At 39.0% G+C, this 17,302-nt stretch overlaps 1 protein-coding gene across 11 annotated transcripts in view; it reads left to right on the forward strand.

Moving 5' to 3' along the window:
- Positions 1–17,302, forward strand: part of dmd (dystrophin) — a 90,417-nt gene that overhangs the window by 30,075 nt on the left and 43,040 nt on the right. For 8 of the 11 annotated variants that reach the window (XM_008424684.1, XM_008424691.1, XM_008424677.1 and 5 more), the window contains 15 exons: positions 1,281–1,391; positions 2,817–2,990; positions 3,065–3,220; positions 3,344–3,514; positions 3,588–3,767; positions 3,874–3,996; positions 4,654–4,824; positions 4,933–5,055; positions 5,131–5,265; positions 6,532–6,684; positions 7,891–8,061; positions 9,581–9,607; positions 14,505–14,627; positions 16,604–16,776; positions 16,959–17,094. In XM_008424684.1, the coding sequence (XP_008422906.1) occupies positions 1,281–1,391; positions 2,817–2,990; positions 3,065–3,220; positions 3,344–3,514; positions 3,588–3,767; positions 3,874–3,996; positions 4,654–4,824; positions 4,933–5,055; positions 5,131–5,265; positions 6,532–6,684; positions 7,891–8,061; positions 9,581–9,607; positions 14,505–14,627; positions 16,604–16,776; positions 16,959–17,094 (2,127 nt within the window). The remainder of the gene's footprint in view (positions 1–1,280; positions 1,392–2,816; positions 2,991–3,064; positions 3,221–3,343; positions 3,515–3,587; positions 3,768–3,873; positions 3,997–4,653; positions 4,825–4,932; positions 5,056–5,130; positions 5,266–6,531; positions 6,685–7,890; positions 8,062–9,580; positions 9,608–14,504; positions 14,628–16,603; positions 16,777–16,958; positions 17,095–17,302) is intronic. The other 3 variants (XM_008424663.1, XM_008424705.1, XM_017301758.1) reach the window with 2 other exon arrangements.

Consider the following 17,302-nt stretch of genomic DNA (forward strand, 5'->3'; position numbering starts at 1 on the left):
GTGTGTGTGTGTGTGTGTGTGTGTGTGTGTGTGTGTGTGTGTGTGTGTGTGTGAATCTCATATGCTTTTAACATATATTCTGAAAGTGTGAGAGCTTTTATTTTTGCCACAGTTTGTTACATGTTGAGGAATCCCTTCACTGACTCAGCATGTACAAATAGAATTTCTTTTTTTCTACATCTACATTACATAAACCTTAAAGAAATATGGATTTTATTTTTTAGAAATATTTTCCAGAGGTAAGGGAATTTAAGTCTCCAGAACCAGTGGATTCCTAATTCATGGTGTGAGACCTGCACTAAAAAATTCCCAGTAAAGTGGGAACAAGGTGACATTCTACTAATTTACTTTCAACCGTAGCAGAAAAAGATTTTTACTTTCTATATATTCTCATGCATTAGCAGTTTATTACTCTTCTAATTGTTACATTTAGACAGCTCGGTCATATGATTTAAGTTAATCTAAAGTAACATGAAGGTATTTTTCCACAGTCCTGATCAGAATATTAAAGCGGCCATCAGTAACAACATTCAAGGTCAGCTTCTGTGGTTTGTAATGCTACAAGGTGAAATGAAAGGAGAAAAGTGCGGTCAATAAATTATTTTTTAAATGTATTTATTTTATTTTTTTTAGCTTCTAATGTTTTAAAGTTTTCCAGAAATATAAGAAGAACAAGGCTCAGTCGTTGCTTGGCACCCTGCAGACTTGAGTTTTCCCAGAGGACCCAGGGAGAAGCTGGGACATTCTCCGTTCCCCCTCCAAGGTCCTAATTAAAGCTGTGGCTGATGAGGATACACTGCCCCTGCCTCATTGTGTCTTCTCCCAACATCTGCTACTTGCCCTTCTCTTCCTCTCCTCTCAAACGCACACATGCACACACACACCGTCTGAACTAATCAGACAATAGATCATGGAGTAATGACCTGCAGCCGCCGTGGCGAAGTCACAGAGCGGGAGAGTCCGTGCCAGGATGACATTTCAGTCGCTCACACAAACACTCAGCGAGGAAGACGAGAAATGACTGAATTCATTTAGCAAATGGGTGTCTGATTTCTGAGCAGCTCGTATATTAAAAAGAAGGAGGTTGAATGTGAAGAAAGCAAATGTTTATCCATGGGTTGAACTTGAACAGTTTCACAGTTCCGTTTCCCTGAATGTATTCTGCCCTCTAGTGGTCAGCTGGGGACAGTAGTCTAACAAGCTATTTAAACTCAAGTGAAGGCACTTGAGTTTGATTGGTTTTTACTTTGTTACTATGGATGAGTTTATGTGTGTGACAGAAAATCCAGTCGGAGCTGAATAGCCATGAAGCGGCTCTGGCAGACATGAGGAAGAAAAACCAGGATAAGGAGCCTTCGCACCAGATCGTTGGACAGATAGACCTAACTCAGGTAAACACGAACAAATAATTACATTTATGTGAAGTTAATTTTTCTCTAAAATATTTGCAAAATGATTTTTACTCATTTTTTCATCTTACATCAACAGATTCACTGGATTTCATTGGGATTTTCTGTGATAGATCCTAATAAGTGGATAATTATGAAGTTGAATCATGATAAGGTTTCATGATTTTAACTTCTTTTTAGAAAATAAAAAGTATGGGTACATTTACCACTAAATTCCAACACAATTGACTTTATTCAGATGTAAGCAGTCCAGTTTAGTCTAGGTGTAATTGCAGCTTTTCTGTGAAGACCTGAGGCATTTTAGTTTGGCAGCATCTTGGTGTGGGAATGTTTTTCGTCAGAGAAGCTGGACAGGGTTGGTAGGAAATTAGATGAAGCTAAAGCTAAACGCAAGGCAAGCCTGAAAGAAATGCTGTTGGAGGCAGGTTCACTTTCCAGGGAAATTTAACTTGGGTATTTAATGATGCTTTGGTTTTGTTCCAACCATAACTTGAGCTGAGTGTAGCTCTCCCTGTCATTAAACCTCAACCCTTTTGAAAGAGAATGAAAGATTGAATGTTTGAAACACTCAGGGTAAAATCTAGTTCAATTATGCAGAAGAAAAATATAATATTTACAATAAAAGTTGAGCGCGTGGTGACTGTTGTGTGAATTTGTGGTTTAGGCTGCTATGCTCAACTAGATCTGACAGAGACCTGTTTTTTATTTACCTTTATTCTCAAGATGTAACGGGTATTATAAATAAAATATGTTACTATTGTAATTATAAAATGTTTATCTCTCTGTACAGTGAACTGTTTAGTGAACATTTTGTTAGATAAGCCGTTCAGAATAAAGATTTTAGGCCAGAGAAGCGCCTAACTCGTCATGCCATAAGAGTGAACGCAAATAAAAATACAATCTTAAGGGACAAACTTTTAATGAACATTTCAAACTCTGAAAAATATGTCAATGAGAGCAGCTGGGTGGAACTTTAGCCACATTAAAATACGGTTTATGTGAGCAGAGCAGAGGAAAATGAAACTACAAACTGGTAAATGTTAGATGACATAATCAGTTTAACTGAGCAAGACGTCTAGATCTATATATTAATTAATATTTTGTAAATATAACTGATAAAAATCCTTAAACAGAAACAACAAAGAAGATAAAACAATTCAAAACCAGCATAATTTGAAGTTAAATCAGATATTTTCTTCATCATTTTTTTGAAAACACTTACAGTCTCATAAGTTCATGCGTTCATCATCCTGTAATTTCATTCCAGCTTGTCGTCTTGTAAAATTACAAACATGTCGCAAATCATATTTGGAGTCATATAATGTTAAAAAAATTGAAGCTTCGGTTGCATTGGTTTAAAAGGTGCGTTTGGTTTCATGCACATGCTGTCCCTGTGTGTTTTCCTAGAAAATGCTCGGCGACGTCTGGACCAAGTTCCGCTTCTTCCAGAAGCCGGCCAACTTCGACTCCCGCCTGGCCGAGTGCGAGCGCGTGCTGGCCGGGGTCAAAAGCCAGGGGGGCTTGCTGGACATCCGCAGCGTGGAGCAGGATGTGGTGCAGTCGCAGCTGGACCAGTGCATGGTGGGTAGCGACCTGGACGGATCGGCGAGCTGACGGAGAGGCTGCATTCAGCTCATTTTGTTTCGCTGGAACAGAAACTGTACAAGACCCTGAGCGAAGTGAAGGGGGAGGTGGAGACGGTGATTAAAACAGGGAGACAGATCGTCCAGAGGCAGCAGACGAAGCAACCCAAAGAGCTGGACGACAGGGTGACCGCCCTGAAACTGCTTTACAACCAGCTGGGATCGCAGGTCTGCACACACACACTTTCAAAGAGAAACACAATCCAGGAACTCTGAAGAAGAACATTTCACCTGAGCGACGTCGCAACTTCATTCTGGTCAATATCGTCCCTTTTTTTCCTGACTTTTCAGGTGACTGAGAGCAAACTGGAGCTGGAGAAGAGTCTGAAGTTGTCCAGGAAGTTGCGTAAGGAACTGAACGGGCTGACGGAGTGGCTTGCCGCTACCGATGCTGAGCTGACCAGGCGCTCCGCCGTGGAGGGAATGCCCGGTGACCTGGAGGCTGAGGTCGCCTGGGCGCAGGTACGCCAGACACCGAGCAGCGTTACAGAAATGAAAACGGACGCTGACTCTCTCCTTCATCTCGTCCTCTCAGTCCGTCCACAGTGACATCGAGAGGCATCAGCCCCAGCTGCAGGCGGTGGTGGACCTCGCAGAGGCCCTCAAGGCGGTGCTGAAGGGCAACGGAGGCTTAGTGGACGACAAAGTCAGCCTGTTGCACTGCAACTGGATCGCTGTAACGTCCAGGGCAGAGGAATGGCTCAACCTGCTGCTGGTCAGAAATAAAACACATAATCCACAACGTTATTGTCATTATTGTTGCAGCACTGATGGGCAAATTAAAAGTTTCCATATGTTTTCCTTTTTTTTCATCTTTTCAGGATTACCAGCAGCAGATGCAAAAGTTAGACGGAGAGATTAAGGAAGTGAATGAATGGATTGACGGAGCAGAGAGAAAGATGGACGAAATAGACAATCAGGGTCCCAATGATGCTGTGCTGAAGGTTGTAATCTTTAAATCCTGCCCCCATCCATCCTACACCTCCTTCTTTATGTCATATGTAGTCTTGGAAAACTTTTAGGACTGAAAGAAATCTTATTTTTACAAATCCTACTTTATCTTCCATTTGGGACATTTGGATTGAGTGTGGGTTATAAAACACGATCAGCTAAAATGCAGCTAATTGCATAATTAGTAAAGATTAGTGAAAATTACAGTAATAAAAAAAAACTCATTTGCACTTTCTACTAGAAAATGACCTGCAAGTGTTATTTTAATGATCTTACTATTAACTCAGGGAGAAAGTTGGGAAGATGATTGAATTGAAGGGGAGTGGTGACCATGGTTACCTCCAAAGGAATCCAACTTTGTGTCAAAAGTTGGCGTTTTTGCCATCTAGCAAGGGATATTTGCTGCTAACAAGACTGGATCCAAATCAGCCTTTTATTGAATCATCAAGAACTTTAAGACCAGAGGGTTGATAATTGTGAAGAAAGCAAAGACAGTCTAAGTGTCTCCTGAAGATGTCCTAGCTATAAAATTAGGTCGATGTCAGTGTAGAGCTTGTTCAGGCAATGACAGCATGAACTAAAGTGGAAGTCATTTCCATGACCAGCTAATGTCTTGTGTGGAAGGGTGACCGGCTGTTTGCCTCCTGCAGGTGTTGCGTGCTGAGCTGGAGCTGACCAAAGGGAAGATGGAGGAAGTTAGAGAACTGGCACAGGAGCTCATGTCCACCAGGGGAGAGAACTGCCAGGCCCAAGTCGGACCCAGACTGGAGCAGCTCAACCAGAGGTTCGACATCATCTCTCAACGGATCGCCTCTGGATTGGTACGGACTATTGTGCGGTCCTTTAGAAAGCACCGCTGCCCTTAAAGATTCCCAGCAATGTTCATATCAGTTGATTTTACGTCAAACTCACTTTATCTGCTTCTACAGTCGGCAGCGTCTGCCAGGGAGCTTGAACAGTACCACAGCGAAGTACGGGTCTGGCTTGAACTGCTGGAGGAGGAAGCCAAACAGGGAGAGAACCTAAAGGAGGAGGACTTCCAGGAGGACAAGGTCCCTTTCTGCAACTTTCAGCTGCTGCCAATGTGTTGTATGTTCACGTTAAAGGCAACATGTTTTTGTGTGTAGAATTGTGAAGAGGGTGCAGTGCAAGAGTTGCTGTTGAAAGGAGAGAACCTGCAAAAGAGAGCCCCAGATCGAGACAAGCGAGAGCAGATAAGACAGAAACACAACCAGCTCAACAGCAAATACAACACTGTAAAGGTAACACACCCCTTAAAATGCGTGACACCACCTGTACTTTGCCTGCAATTAGAGATTGATTTTCAGAATTGACCAAATATTTGTCAAAATTATGAAGCCTTCAAATGGAACTTTCATAGAACTTACCGGATCTTTCTCTGAACTAAAAAGTTGCTTTACTGGAATGTGGAGATTACTTCCCCCGAACTCACCAGGTTGTTTCTCCGAACTTGGAATTTTGGATTAACTGTGATTTACCAGAACCTTTAAACCCTTTCCAATAATACTTTCCGGTTCCTTTCCAGAACTTAGAGGCTACCGTACCAGAACTCCATTACTCTTCATAACTTACCTGATGTTTTTTGGAATTAATAAAGTTTTTTTTTWAAAATCTTTGCAGGATCTTGTCCTCAAACCAAGAAGTTATTTTTCTAGAATTTGAGATCCAATTTCAAAACTTAACAATGTTCTTTCCTGAACTGCAAAGATACTTTCAAGGAGATTACATTCTCATAACTAGAGGATACTTTTCTGGAACATAACAGATACATTTCCAGAAGTCAGTGGTTGCAATCCAGAACGTTTCTCCAATTCACCTGTACTTTTGAGACCTTTTTATAGCCCCAGCAATTTCTGGTAAGTAACCTCTTAAATCCAGGAAACTATCTAAAGAGATTTGAGAAAGTAGTTGTAATAGCTCCATAAGATTTCAAGTCAAGTGCCTGATATTGCTTAGGTATTTTCTAGAACCTAGGTGGTATATAACAGAATTCCCCGTTTTTAAGGCTACAGCTTAAGAGAAAATGCTAAGATATGAGTATTGCTTGCAGGTGCAGATGGCTGCCAGTAAATAAAATCAATCTTCAAGAGTTGCTAGTGTTTACCTAAGCAGTTGACTTGGACCAAAGGCTGCCCTCTGGTGAGCTATTGGTGCCCCATTAACTCTTGGTCTTTGAGTCTGATCCGTCGCTGTAAGCCCGTATGGATGACCATTAAAGTTTGGCTTAAACTGAAGGCATTTCCTCAAGTCTAGCGATGGTTAGTGTGACAGCTCTAATTCAAGTAGAAGGGACCCTTGAGGTTGGTGCCACTGACAAATGACTCTTTCAGAAAAGGCTCCGGGTAAAGACTCCGGTGTTGCAAACCTCTGAGAGGCATTTCAATTAAATGTCTTTCAGCTGGTTGACTTGTAGTTTTTCATTGTAAAGACACATTTCTGAGGCCAGAGTTGTATAAAACTGTTCCTAATGAAAAGGCTGGTGTTTTCCTGTGTGTGTGTGTGTTTAGGACCTGCGTATCCTGAGGAATAGAAAGGCTCTGGCCATCGCTCCCCAGTGGTACCAGTACAGAAGGAAATCCCATGACCTGATGGCCTGGTTGGACGACATCCAGCGCAGCGTGGACCAACTTCCTGACCCACCCGAGGGAGAGCGGGTCAAGGTGAAAGCACGTTCGGAACCGTACACACACTTGTACACTTTGTAGATTTTTGTTCATTTCAACATTTTTCTTTTATCATAAAGCTTCACCTTGAGTTTGGTTCTTTTTCTAACTCTTCTTTTCATGTCCTGTCCCACATTTCTTTAACATTTTCTCGCTAATCTATAAAAAGTGTAGAACTGTTTTCTTTTCCTGTTTCTCTCCATTCTACTCTTTTTCAGCTTTGTGATGAAGTCTTTATACAGTTACAGCCATGAGAAAAGATGAACTGAGAATTAAAAACTACTCTTTAAAGTTCTTCTAATTAGATTTTTTTTTTCTGGTTGCTTATAAGTCAAACCAGTTAGTTACTTTGATAAATTCTCATTTCAGATTCTGTACTCAAGCATAAGAATCTAATAAGACTCATGTCTAACATGCTGATGTTAAAAAGTGGTAGCATTTGGCTGATTTAAATAGGTTCGATTGATTTTTCTCATAAATCAGGCCCATGTCGTTCACAGCAATGTCTGAGTTGCTTTGCTGTTAAATCAGTTTAAATTTTTTTAAATCAAACCCAGGCACTTTGTGAGAGTCGAAGCTTGGACTTAGCTGGTTTTCCAGCGCCTTCCTTCATCTGACTCTGTATATGTGTCTTTCCCTTTCAGACGATCACTATGACATTTCGCTAAGCGGAAGTGTCACCCACTTGCCGTAGACTCACCTGTCATTTCCACAACTGAGATTTCCCTCAATGCCTGTCTGTGTGTCTGGCCATCTATCTGTTCTTCAGACCTGTCCATACAGCTTCTTGCTTCTGCTGAGCCGGTCATACAGCACTCATCCCCGATCTGTACTGGCCAGCGATTGTACTTTCTTTGTGAAAATAAAGACTTATGGCAGTGTTTTTGTTTTTAATCGATAATTATAAATTTTTCTGGATCTATACTACATTTCTATTTATGTTTGATGCCGCCAAACATGATACTTTCTCCTTTTATTTAACGTGTTGTGAGTTTGTGCTAGTGGCTAAATAAATGTACTTCCTTTTTCTGCGAAGGTTTTATTTTCCAATTCTGTAATGTCGCTTTGTGAGTCGGTGTTTGTGCGTAAATGTGTGTTTTGGTCTTTTTTTTTTTTTTGAGCACATCCACATGCCTCTTTGTGCTTAACCCAACCGGGTCCCAGCCAATGGCCAGTGACCTTTCGGTTGATTCTGTCCAATAGGAAATTGGCTCAGAGTTCGACAAGAAGAAGGAGGAGCTTAAGGAGGTGCAGGGCTTAGCCAATCAGCTCTCACAGGCTGGAGCCGCCAATCTAGTGGAGCCCCGCCAACTCCAGCTCAACACTCGCTGGGTTGAGGTGGAGGGCAAGTTCATACCCTTCAAAAGACGATGTGTGAGTCTCTATAGGCACTACTTGTACATTTGTAATACTAACAAAACTTACTGATGAGAAAAGCTCAGAAAACTAACTCTTTAAGGATGCAACCTTTTAAAAACCAGTGTGTTTTCAGTGAAAGCATGAATCTAGAGTTTTTTTAGAAAAAAGCTTGAAAACCTAGTAAAACATGACTGAACATATTCTGTTGAGTTCTAGTGTAGAATGACTGTCGTGTATTTTCTAGATGGTTCAATTTTAAACCATTTAGAATACTAATTTAGTTAGGATTAACTCAGAAGTTTAAATGTCGTCATGCCTCCTAAACTCACTTTTAACTTCAAAAAAGTTAACAAACCTAAAATGAAATTCAACATGGATGCCTTGTGGATAAAAAGAAATGGTCTTTAAGAAATTCTAAAGGGTTAATTTTATTAGGGTAAGTTGAGTCTTACTCCTTCTGTTATCTAATTCATATCTGTAAACTTATTGCTAGTTTCATTACTAGGGCAAAAAGAAAGCTACAGCCCGACATGTTAATAGTTTTTGTTGCTATTCTACCAAGTCTAGTCGGTGAGCAGAACAATTGCTAATTCCTGAAGGCTTATTTATATTCAACTTAGTTTGTAATTTACAGCAGTTTTCCAACTTTTGAAGTCTGCAGACTATAAAATGATTTTTAATTTCTGTACTGTGGTAAAAAGGAAGCTACAGCCCAACACATTGCTAGCTTGTGTTACTATGCTAGCAAAACTAGTCGGTAAGCAGAACAAATGCTAATTCAAGAGCGGCTTATTGGTATTCAACTTGGTTTGTAGTTTTTATCAGTTTTCCTATCTCCTGATTTCTGTAGACAATGAATGGCTAACATGAAATGAACAGTTGTTCCAAAATTCTGCATATGAATCATGTAGCCTGCTTACTCTCTTTTCAACAAAGTTTTACTTTTGCAGGGTAGGTAGTGACACACAATAAATAAAAGGACATTTTCTTTGTCCTGAACCAAATAGATAATTCTCGAGAATATTGGTGAGCCATAAATAGGATTTGAAGCTCGACTTATGCAAACGACTTTCTAAGAAACAAACAAAGAAGATTAAAGCGTAAAAAGTGTTGTTTAAAGTAACACAAACACAATTTCATTATTTCAGTTCTTTGGAAAGCAGGACAGCCTTAAACCAAAGGGAAAAATGTGTACTGCAGCTTTAATAGAAAAAATGGGGAAAGTCTAATAATCTATACTAAACTAATGAGAGGTCATATGAAATACTGCTTGTAATAAAAATCTCAAACTATATCCAATGAAAGTCTCCAGAAAAATATTATCCTAAAATTGATACTAAATAACTACAATCAGAGCATTAGTTCAAGTAATGAACTTCCAGTTTGCTTTTCTTGTGTTTCTTTGCTGTCATTCTTATTTACGTGTCTTGCGTGTGTCTGAGAGAAACACTCGCATGTCTCACTCAGTGGTTGCTGTGTCTGGCTTTGTGTCACGCATGCCCGCCTTCCCCTCCACTAATCACGTCACCGGCAGTCCGCCGATCTCCCAGCCACTGAAGATGTATGCTTTTTCGTGAGACACAAACACCCATCCATCCTCCACATGCCCTTCGCCCCCACTGGGTGTGGGGGGGTTTTGTACTTGGACTAAAACCCAACTGAATGGGAAGATTACATGTATTCTCTGAGTTCAGGGTTCTTACACTGTGTGTGGGAAAACTATTTTCCAAGTCTGGATAAGTATGGGAAGGATAACAGAGTTTGGAAATATATTTATATTCCCAAACTGAGTGTTTCATCTGTTCATGTATACATCCATCCATCCAGCCATCTTTTTTTTTCTAGCTTCCATTTTTCTAATCTGACCATTTTAGAAATATCTACCATTAGTCCAAACTGAACTTGCATAACTTTGCTCTACAAAAAGACAACAAATTACCTCACACTGAGGGGAAAAAAAAGGAAAAGTAAAAGTATGAAATCTGACTAATGTGTAGGAACCCTGTGAGAAGCACAACTAGATATTTTCTTACCTAAATGGACTGCTTGAGGACACTTGGACAGTAACTCTAAAGGAAGATCAGTGTGCTTCATTTTATTTAAGACACTAAGAAATATGTCGAAAATAAGTATTTCTGATTGTAGACCCGACTCGATGGGGAAAAAAAAAATAAAATATTAGCATTTATAGCAAGCTGAGAAGCAAATGCTAACTTAAGTGTGCTTTTTAGCTAACAGTTAACAAATAGCAGTATTCACACGGTGCTTACAGCCCATTTATGTAATCAAAATTCTACCACCAACAGTTTTTAAGTGTTGGCAGGTTTTTAAAAATCTTTTGTAACCAAGAGTTGTCAACCAACCTGACGAGAAGTCTTTTAGTCGAGTTAGTTAACACAGCAGGGCGACTCTAGAACTTCCTCTCTTACTTCAAAATTTGAGTTTCAAACATAGTGATTACAGGGTGTCGAGTTTAATGTTCACACCTTTCTACGAAGGGCCGACAAGAACGCTTCACTCTTTAGCAACCGGGGGGTTAGCATTACAACACAGACCTCACTTTGACGAAAAATAGAAAACTTTAGGAGGTTTATTACAAACTTTTGCAAATAAATGTGTCAACTCACACCTGGTTCCATGCTAACATGAAAAGGAAAACAGGAGCTAACAATGTGGAATTCAAACAATGAGAAAATCTTGAGGATGGCTAAAGCAGTACTAAGCTAGCAAGTCTCCCTAACATTATTAGCTTCTGTTTTCCTTGTCGTGTTAACATGGAACCAGGTGTGAGTTGTCACTTTCGCAACCATGGAGCCAAGTGTGATGTCTCACTCCTGGTTCTATGCTAACATGACAAGGAAAATAGAAGCTCGCGATGTTTTGGGAGACTTGCTAGCTTAGTACTGTTTTGGCCATCCTCAGGATGTTCTCATTGTTTGAATTCCACAGTAACTGTAGACAGATGGGGGGGAGAAATAGGACAACCGAAGCTTCGGTTACTGATTGGTCCACAGTCATCAGAAATGGAGACATGCAACTTCTACAGCAAGATACAAAACTGCTCTGCCTGCTTCAAAACAATCTTAGAGTCCAAACGTTATTGGATATCATTTGTTTTATTCATAAAGCACACTCTTCTGCTGTCCATTTTCCCACAGTGGTTTTGATGCAAATAAATTCAGCCCAGATGTGTTTTCAGTCCAAGTTACCAAAAAAAAAGAAAAAAAGGAGCAAAACTGGTCAAATGATGAGTTGGAACCTGGAGGTTGAGATTTACTGAGTAGAATTGAGTTTGCTGCATATTTATAAAGATATATCCTGAAGAATGAAGGATTATAATTTAATCTACACAACGGCCTGCTTCCTCCTCTCATCATCACCACCTGCTCTGCTCTTTCATCATCACAAACAAGCTCACAGTGTCCAAACGCTGTTAGAGGAAAAACAATACAAGAAACCATGTTGTAGTGTGCTGCTGGCCTGAATTATTTTGGGCCTTTGGTACTGATCCATAAACACTGGTGCATTGTAATGAATCAGAATATTGATGAATTTACTTCATTAATTCGATTTAAAAAGTGAAAGACAAAATCAGTTGAGTAAACTGATTTCTTCTGAATCCATTTCTGATTGGAAGGTGACTGAACACAAGGAACGACCCAGTTCCAGTTCTTGTCTACATGCTTTAGTTCACTTCCATTCCATTTTGTCATCCATGTTTAATTCTACACCGTTTTTCCTTCAACTCTACTTTCCATCATTTGAGGGTTTCCATTGGCTGTAGTAAATATTTGGATCATATTCTGGTTTATTAAGGTGCACCTGCAAGTACTAGACGTTTGTGCGTCTGTCACAATGATTTCAATCATTTTAAAACTTCACAAAGGGTGAAATTAGCAAAACTTTGATTTATTTAGATAAAAAACTAAATAACACAACAATACCAATGATAAAAAAGCTTTTAAAAAGTTTAAGTTAAACATTATTCGTCTTCATCCTTAATTGTTTTCATTTCAGAGGAGCATTACATGCCTATCTAAGTTATTTTTTGTGTGTTGACGATAATTTAGAAGTTAAAAGTGAATTTTGAACCATATTGAAACCAAATGTGACAGAAGCTTTCAGCAGAAACATGTTCTAGCAAACAGAGAATCTGAGGATGTGAACTCTCGTCATTCACTTCACCTCTCTCAAGAAAACTTAGATTACATTTACCTGAGTGACTAAGAATGCTTCATGATTATTTCCTGCATACATTTTATAGTCAGTGTTGTATATACCTTGAGTAACAATAATGTTCAGAACCCGTTCTAATAAGAACCATTTTTCTGTAAAACTCTGATTTAATGCACAGACTACGATGGCAAGTTAAATCCCACTGAATTTACAGTCGAAACTACAAATTTTAAGACATAAGAAAAAAAAGACACATTCACCTTTATTTCTCACTTTCTAAAGTTCAATAAAACCAAACGTCTCTTGTTTTACATCAGACAGGATTACCAAAAGTAATTTGCTGATTCACCCCATCGCCAATGAATTTTCCTACTTTTTGTTTAAGTTCATCAAGTAACATTTATAGGTACATTTCAATTTTAGTATAATTGAAAAGTATATTTATTTCTATAATTGAATTTAACTTACAAAACCTCAGAAGCCGTTAGTGGTTGTACTTGACTTGCATTTAATTTTTTCCGATTGTTTTCTCGAGATAACGATTTCATTTCCTAATAGTTTTTTTCTCTTTTTTTGGAGATAACAAGCTAATTTCCCATTTTTTCTAGAAAATTTATTTATTACCCGATGGTTTTCTCGAGGCAACTTATTTTTCCAATGGTTTTCTCGATGAGTTAATTTTCCATTTTCTCATGGTTTCTTTGAGATAACGAGCTAATTAGCTGTTTTCTCGAGATGACGAGTTAATTTTATGGTGGTTTTCTTTAGAAAACGAGTCAACCTCGAAAAATTGGAGATTAACTTGTTATCTTGAGAAATCCATCAGGAAATCAACTCATTATCTTAAGAAAACAAAAGGGAAAAGTATAGAGACAATACAGATTTATACCACAGAAGGCGCTACTTCAAGTATGTTAATAACTGCACATTATACTGTGCAGTGTAAACATACATTTTACTGCTTTCATCTTGTACAAATATTTTACTCTCACTACTTTGATATAATCTAAAAACTTTCTGAGAAACGATTTCTTGTGTGGTTTATTAGCCAAAGTTGTCAACAGTAGTGGGTGGAAGTGAATAAATAAGTTTCACTTTTTGCATTCCTTTTTTCAATTTGAGGATATTCAAGTTTTTGTTTGTTTGAAATGCAGTTGTATTCTGTGTTGCACTAAACCTCAGAAATGTAACTTTTCCCAGTCAAATTCCCCAGTCTGACCGCATCATTTAAAAAACAGACAGAAATAAACAGAAATACGGAAAGAAAAAAAAATCACTCTTGTTCTTGAAAAGTATGTTTGATGATTGGGACTGATCAGTCTGCTCAGTCTCACGCTCGCAGTCGGCAGCAATCAACTCGGTGCGAAGCCACTAATGACGCCATTATGACTGTTTCATCTGGGCCTGATTAAAAAGTCTCCTTTAATTGGAGGGCAACTGCTTGGCCTGCGAAGGGAGCATAACAATGAAGTGAGACGAACACAGGCGAGTGTTTACATCCCAGTTTCTCTCCACTGTAGCAACAAGCTTTGTGTGTCTTTCTGGAAAAAAAAGAAAAAAGTAGATTTCCATTTTAGTTGTAGTAATTTTAATACATTAAAGGTCTGATAAACTATATAAAACAGAAAAATTGTGACATCTCAATCTAGGGCTTCACATTCAGTTCCTATAAAAATTCCTTCCTCTTATGAACAGTGGTAGTTTTTGATATGGGCCATTTGGGCAGTTGCCCAGAGCGGCAATAGAAAGGAGGGGCATGCAAGTGCAACTAAAAAGAAAAAAAAAAGACAATTCTCCTTTGTAATATCAACAAGTTTCCTATTGACTTTATTCCTGTGTTTTCTATGGAGAGTGGGCGCCCTCGTGTGTTGAGCGTGGTCCCTGCCTGCTTCTGAAACAGGAAGACAAGTTTTGTTTGAGATCATTACCTGCATTCTGATTGGTCGGGAAAGATTGCAGTAGGAGGGGCTCCCCAATCATTCGACAACCACCACTGATTATAACTAAAGTTCTATTATAAGAAATAAAAATCTGCATTCTGGTAGCTCCACATGTGATTAAATGTGGACTGAATGAGGTCCCAGATGAAAATGTCAGCTGCTGTGAAGTGTTACCTGTCCAGAGAATACCAAACATGATGTAACGTATTTATCTATTTTTGGAGTCGTAACATTTCTGTGCTGTGTGTACTGTTGACTGCGTGTGTGTGTGTGTGTGTGTGTGTGTGTGTGTGTGTGTGTGTGTGTGTGTGTGTGTGTGTGTGTGTGTGTGTGTGGATTCAGGAGTACCTGACAGAGCTCCAGGCGCTTCTGCGTTCGGTGTCAGAGACGGACTTCAAGCTGAACTCTCCTGAATACTGGCCTGCAGCGTATTATAACCTGCCGCAGCAAGAGCACTGCCTGAAGGTCAGCACTGCTGCCGAGTTGGAAAAAAATAAAATATCAGCTTCATTTTTCAGAGGGTTAACAATACACATTCACTTTCTTTCTTTATTTTAACAAAGGCCTGCATAAAATACTATCGTCCATCTACGGCCTTGTAAAAGTTTTAATTTCCCTTTGGACCTTTTTAAAAAAAATACATATTTGTTTCAGACTAAAGATCAAGTCAAAAAATATTCAACGGTTTCAACAAACAGTTTTTGCATGTCCACTGTTTTATTTTCTCTCCAGGTATGTTTTAGGAGGTTTAAAAACAAATTTTTAAAAAATTCTTTAAAATTAACCTTTTCGACTAAAAACACATATTTGTAATATTTAAGATGTGTTCCAACATAGCTTTGAGATTTTACAATAGCATACTTATTGTCTACAGCAGTGAAAAAACATGACATTTCTAACATATTCTGAGGTTATATATCAAAATTCTAAAATCGTTTAGATATCCATCTAGTAATACTTTTCTAACCCACCACAAAAATGGGATTTGTTTTGTCTGTTTTTCATTTGACCTCACGATAAGAGTGTATTTTCTGCTACATATTTTTCACAATGACTCTTTGTTGCGTTTTGCGATATCATATCTCATCTGTAACAGTATTGTTCAAAGTCAACACATTCAATTTTAACATCATCCTTCTGGCTTCCCACAAAAAGGCTGATTCTGCTTAAGAGATAAATGAAAATGCTTTTGTAAATGTTTAATTCAATCATGTCCTTGATGTATCCACTCATTTATTCTTTCATACTCACTTCTAGATACTGATTTTGAGTCCAACATATTTTTGGGCCAAATGAAAACAGTAAATTGGCAACAATATAGCCAATTTGATCAATATAAAACAGAAACCTTGCACATCTGGAAAATAAACTTTGAAATTCAGATCCTAATTCATGTTTTTTGTACCTGCATGGGTGCATATGTCAATTTTTCCTCTAAACACGGCAGAGTTGAAAACCTGTCAAGATATAATACATTGTTTTCTGCCTCTCAACCTCAAGGCAAGCATTCTCTCAAACCTTAAGTGATGGTTAAGGATTTTTGTATTTACTAGATTGAAGCTTAGACTGACTGTCAGGTTTCTAGTAGAAGGCCCCCAATGTTATCAGTCCCAACCAACCCCAGACTGCCTGTGGCTAAATATTTACCATCACACCCTGAATCCAAACCTGAACCTGGCCTGTTGAGGCAGCATTGAAATAAATCAGTGAAGAAAATATGTTTTTCTTTCTGCAGTGAATACCAACAGTAAAAATGGCATAGAAAGAAAACTTTAAGCATACACGTGTCCTTCAAATAAATCGTATCTGGAAGTATTTCAGGTCTAGTCGAATTCTTAACTCTGGAAATTCTCCATTTCTCACTTTTGGTGCCTCTGGGAGGAGAGTGAAAGTGTGAACAATTCCTGCTGTGGGAGTGTGGAGTCCTTGAGCTAGCTCTCCTGTGAACTCTGCGGTTGGAGAGGCTATGCAGAGAGATTTGGATTATGCTCTCATTACATGGCCACGGTTAACGCACCTTTGGCACGTTACTTCTTTTTTTGAACATTTAAACTCAAATTTTGAAGATTGTTTTGACAGAAGCGATTAGAAAACAGAATGTTTAGGGTATAGTCTGGTTTAACTTGAGCTAAACAGCAAATTATTTTCTTCTCCTTGGCCATTGAGACCAGGGTTAAAATTGTGGGGGGGCGGGGGGGGAAATTGGCAGAGACAATGGATGCATGGCTTAATATGTGGAAGCCTTAATCCTTTTTTTAAAACTATAGTTTTATTTACCTTGACTGTGATACAAGATGTGTTTATGTTATCCTCAAAGGTTGCCAATAACATCAGGTTTTAACTAACAGATTTTCTTTGAATGCTTAAGTCCCTTATTTGTTCGTTCGCTTTAGTTTTAATAATCCTGAACAATTGTCTTTTGTGCACTTCCTCGCATGCAGGATGTAAAGGAGAACATAGACAAGCTGCACGGCCCGGTGGAAGGAGCGCTGGTCCGGAGAGAAGAGATGGTGACGGGTTCTCGACCTTTGGAAGGTCACAGGGTTCAGGAGACGGCTTCCCTACTCAACAACAATTGGGACAAACTAAAGAAGCTCTACAAAGACAGACTGAAGTAAAAGAATTGGAGAGGAACATTCAGAAGATTTGTTTATATTTTGGTTGTTGTGGTTCTAGAAGCTACAAAATCATAAGACGGCTTTCTTGTTACGTCCCAGGGTGTTAAACCTTATAGCTGATTGACTTTTGTACTCACTGTTTGCCACATATAAAAATATCTGATCTGTCTTTGTCAAGGCGTTGGAAGGACTGTAACTCCAAGTGGCAGAGGTTTGTCTCGGACCAGAGGGAAGTGGAGGAGTGGCTGAGCAACGCCGAGAGCACTTTGAAACTGTCTGAGAGTGAGCCGGCAGCACACAGACAGCAACTCAGGGTAACATCCAATCCTCCTCATCCCTATTTGTCAATTACATCAAAACATGAACATATTAAGATGTACCTCTACAGGACAACAATGTATTTAATATTGAGAACCCTTTCTGTGAGGATGAAACCTACGAAGACAATATTACCCATAAAGACCTGTCAGTGTGCAAATAGTGAAGCAGGTGTGCGTGCGTGCGTGTGTGCGTGTGTGTGTG

This window comes from Poecilia reticulata, linkage group LG2 (assembly GCF_000633615.1).
Source record: "Poecilia reticulata strain Guanapo linkage group LG2, Guppy_female_1.0+MT, whole genome shotgun sequence".
NCBI classification, from domain to species: domain Eukaryota; kingdom Metazoa; phylum Chordata; class Actinopteri; order Cyprinodontiformes; family Poeciliidae; genus Poecilia; species Poecilia reticulata.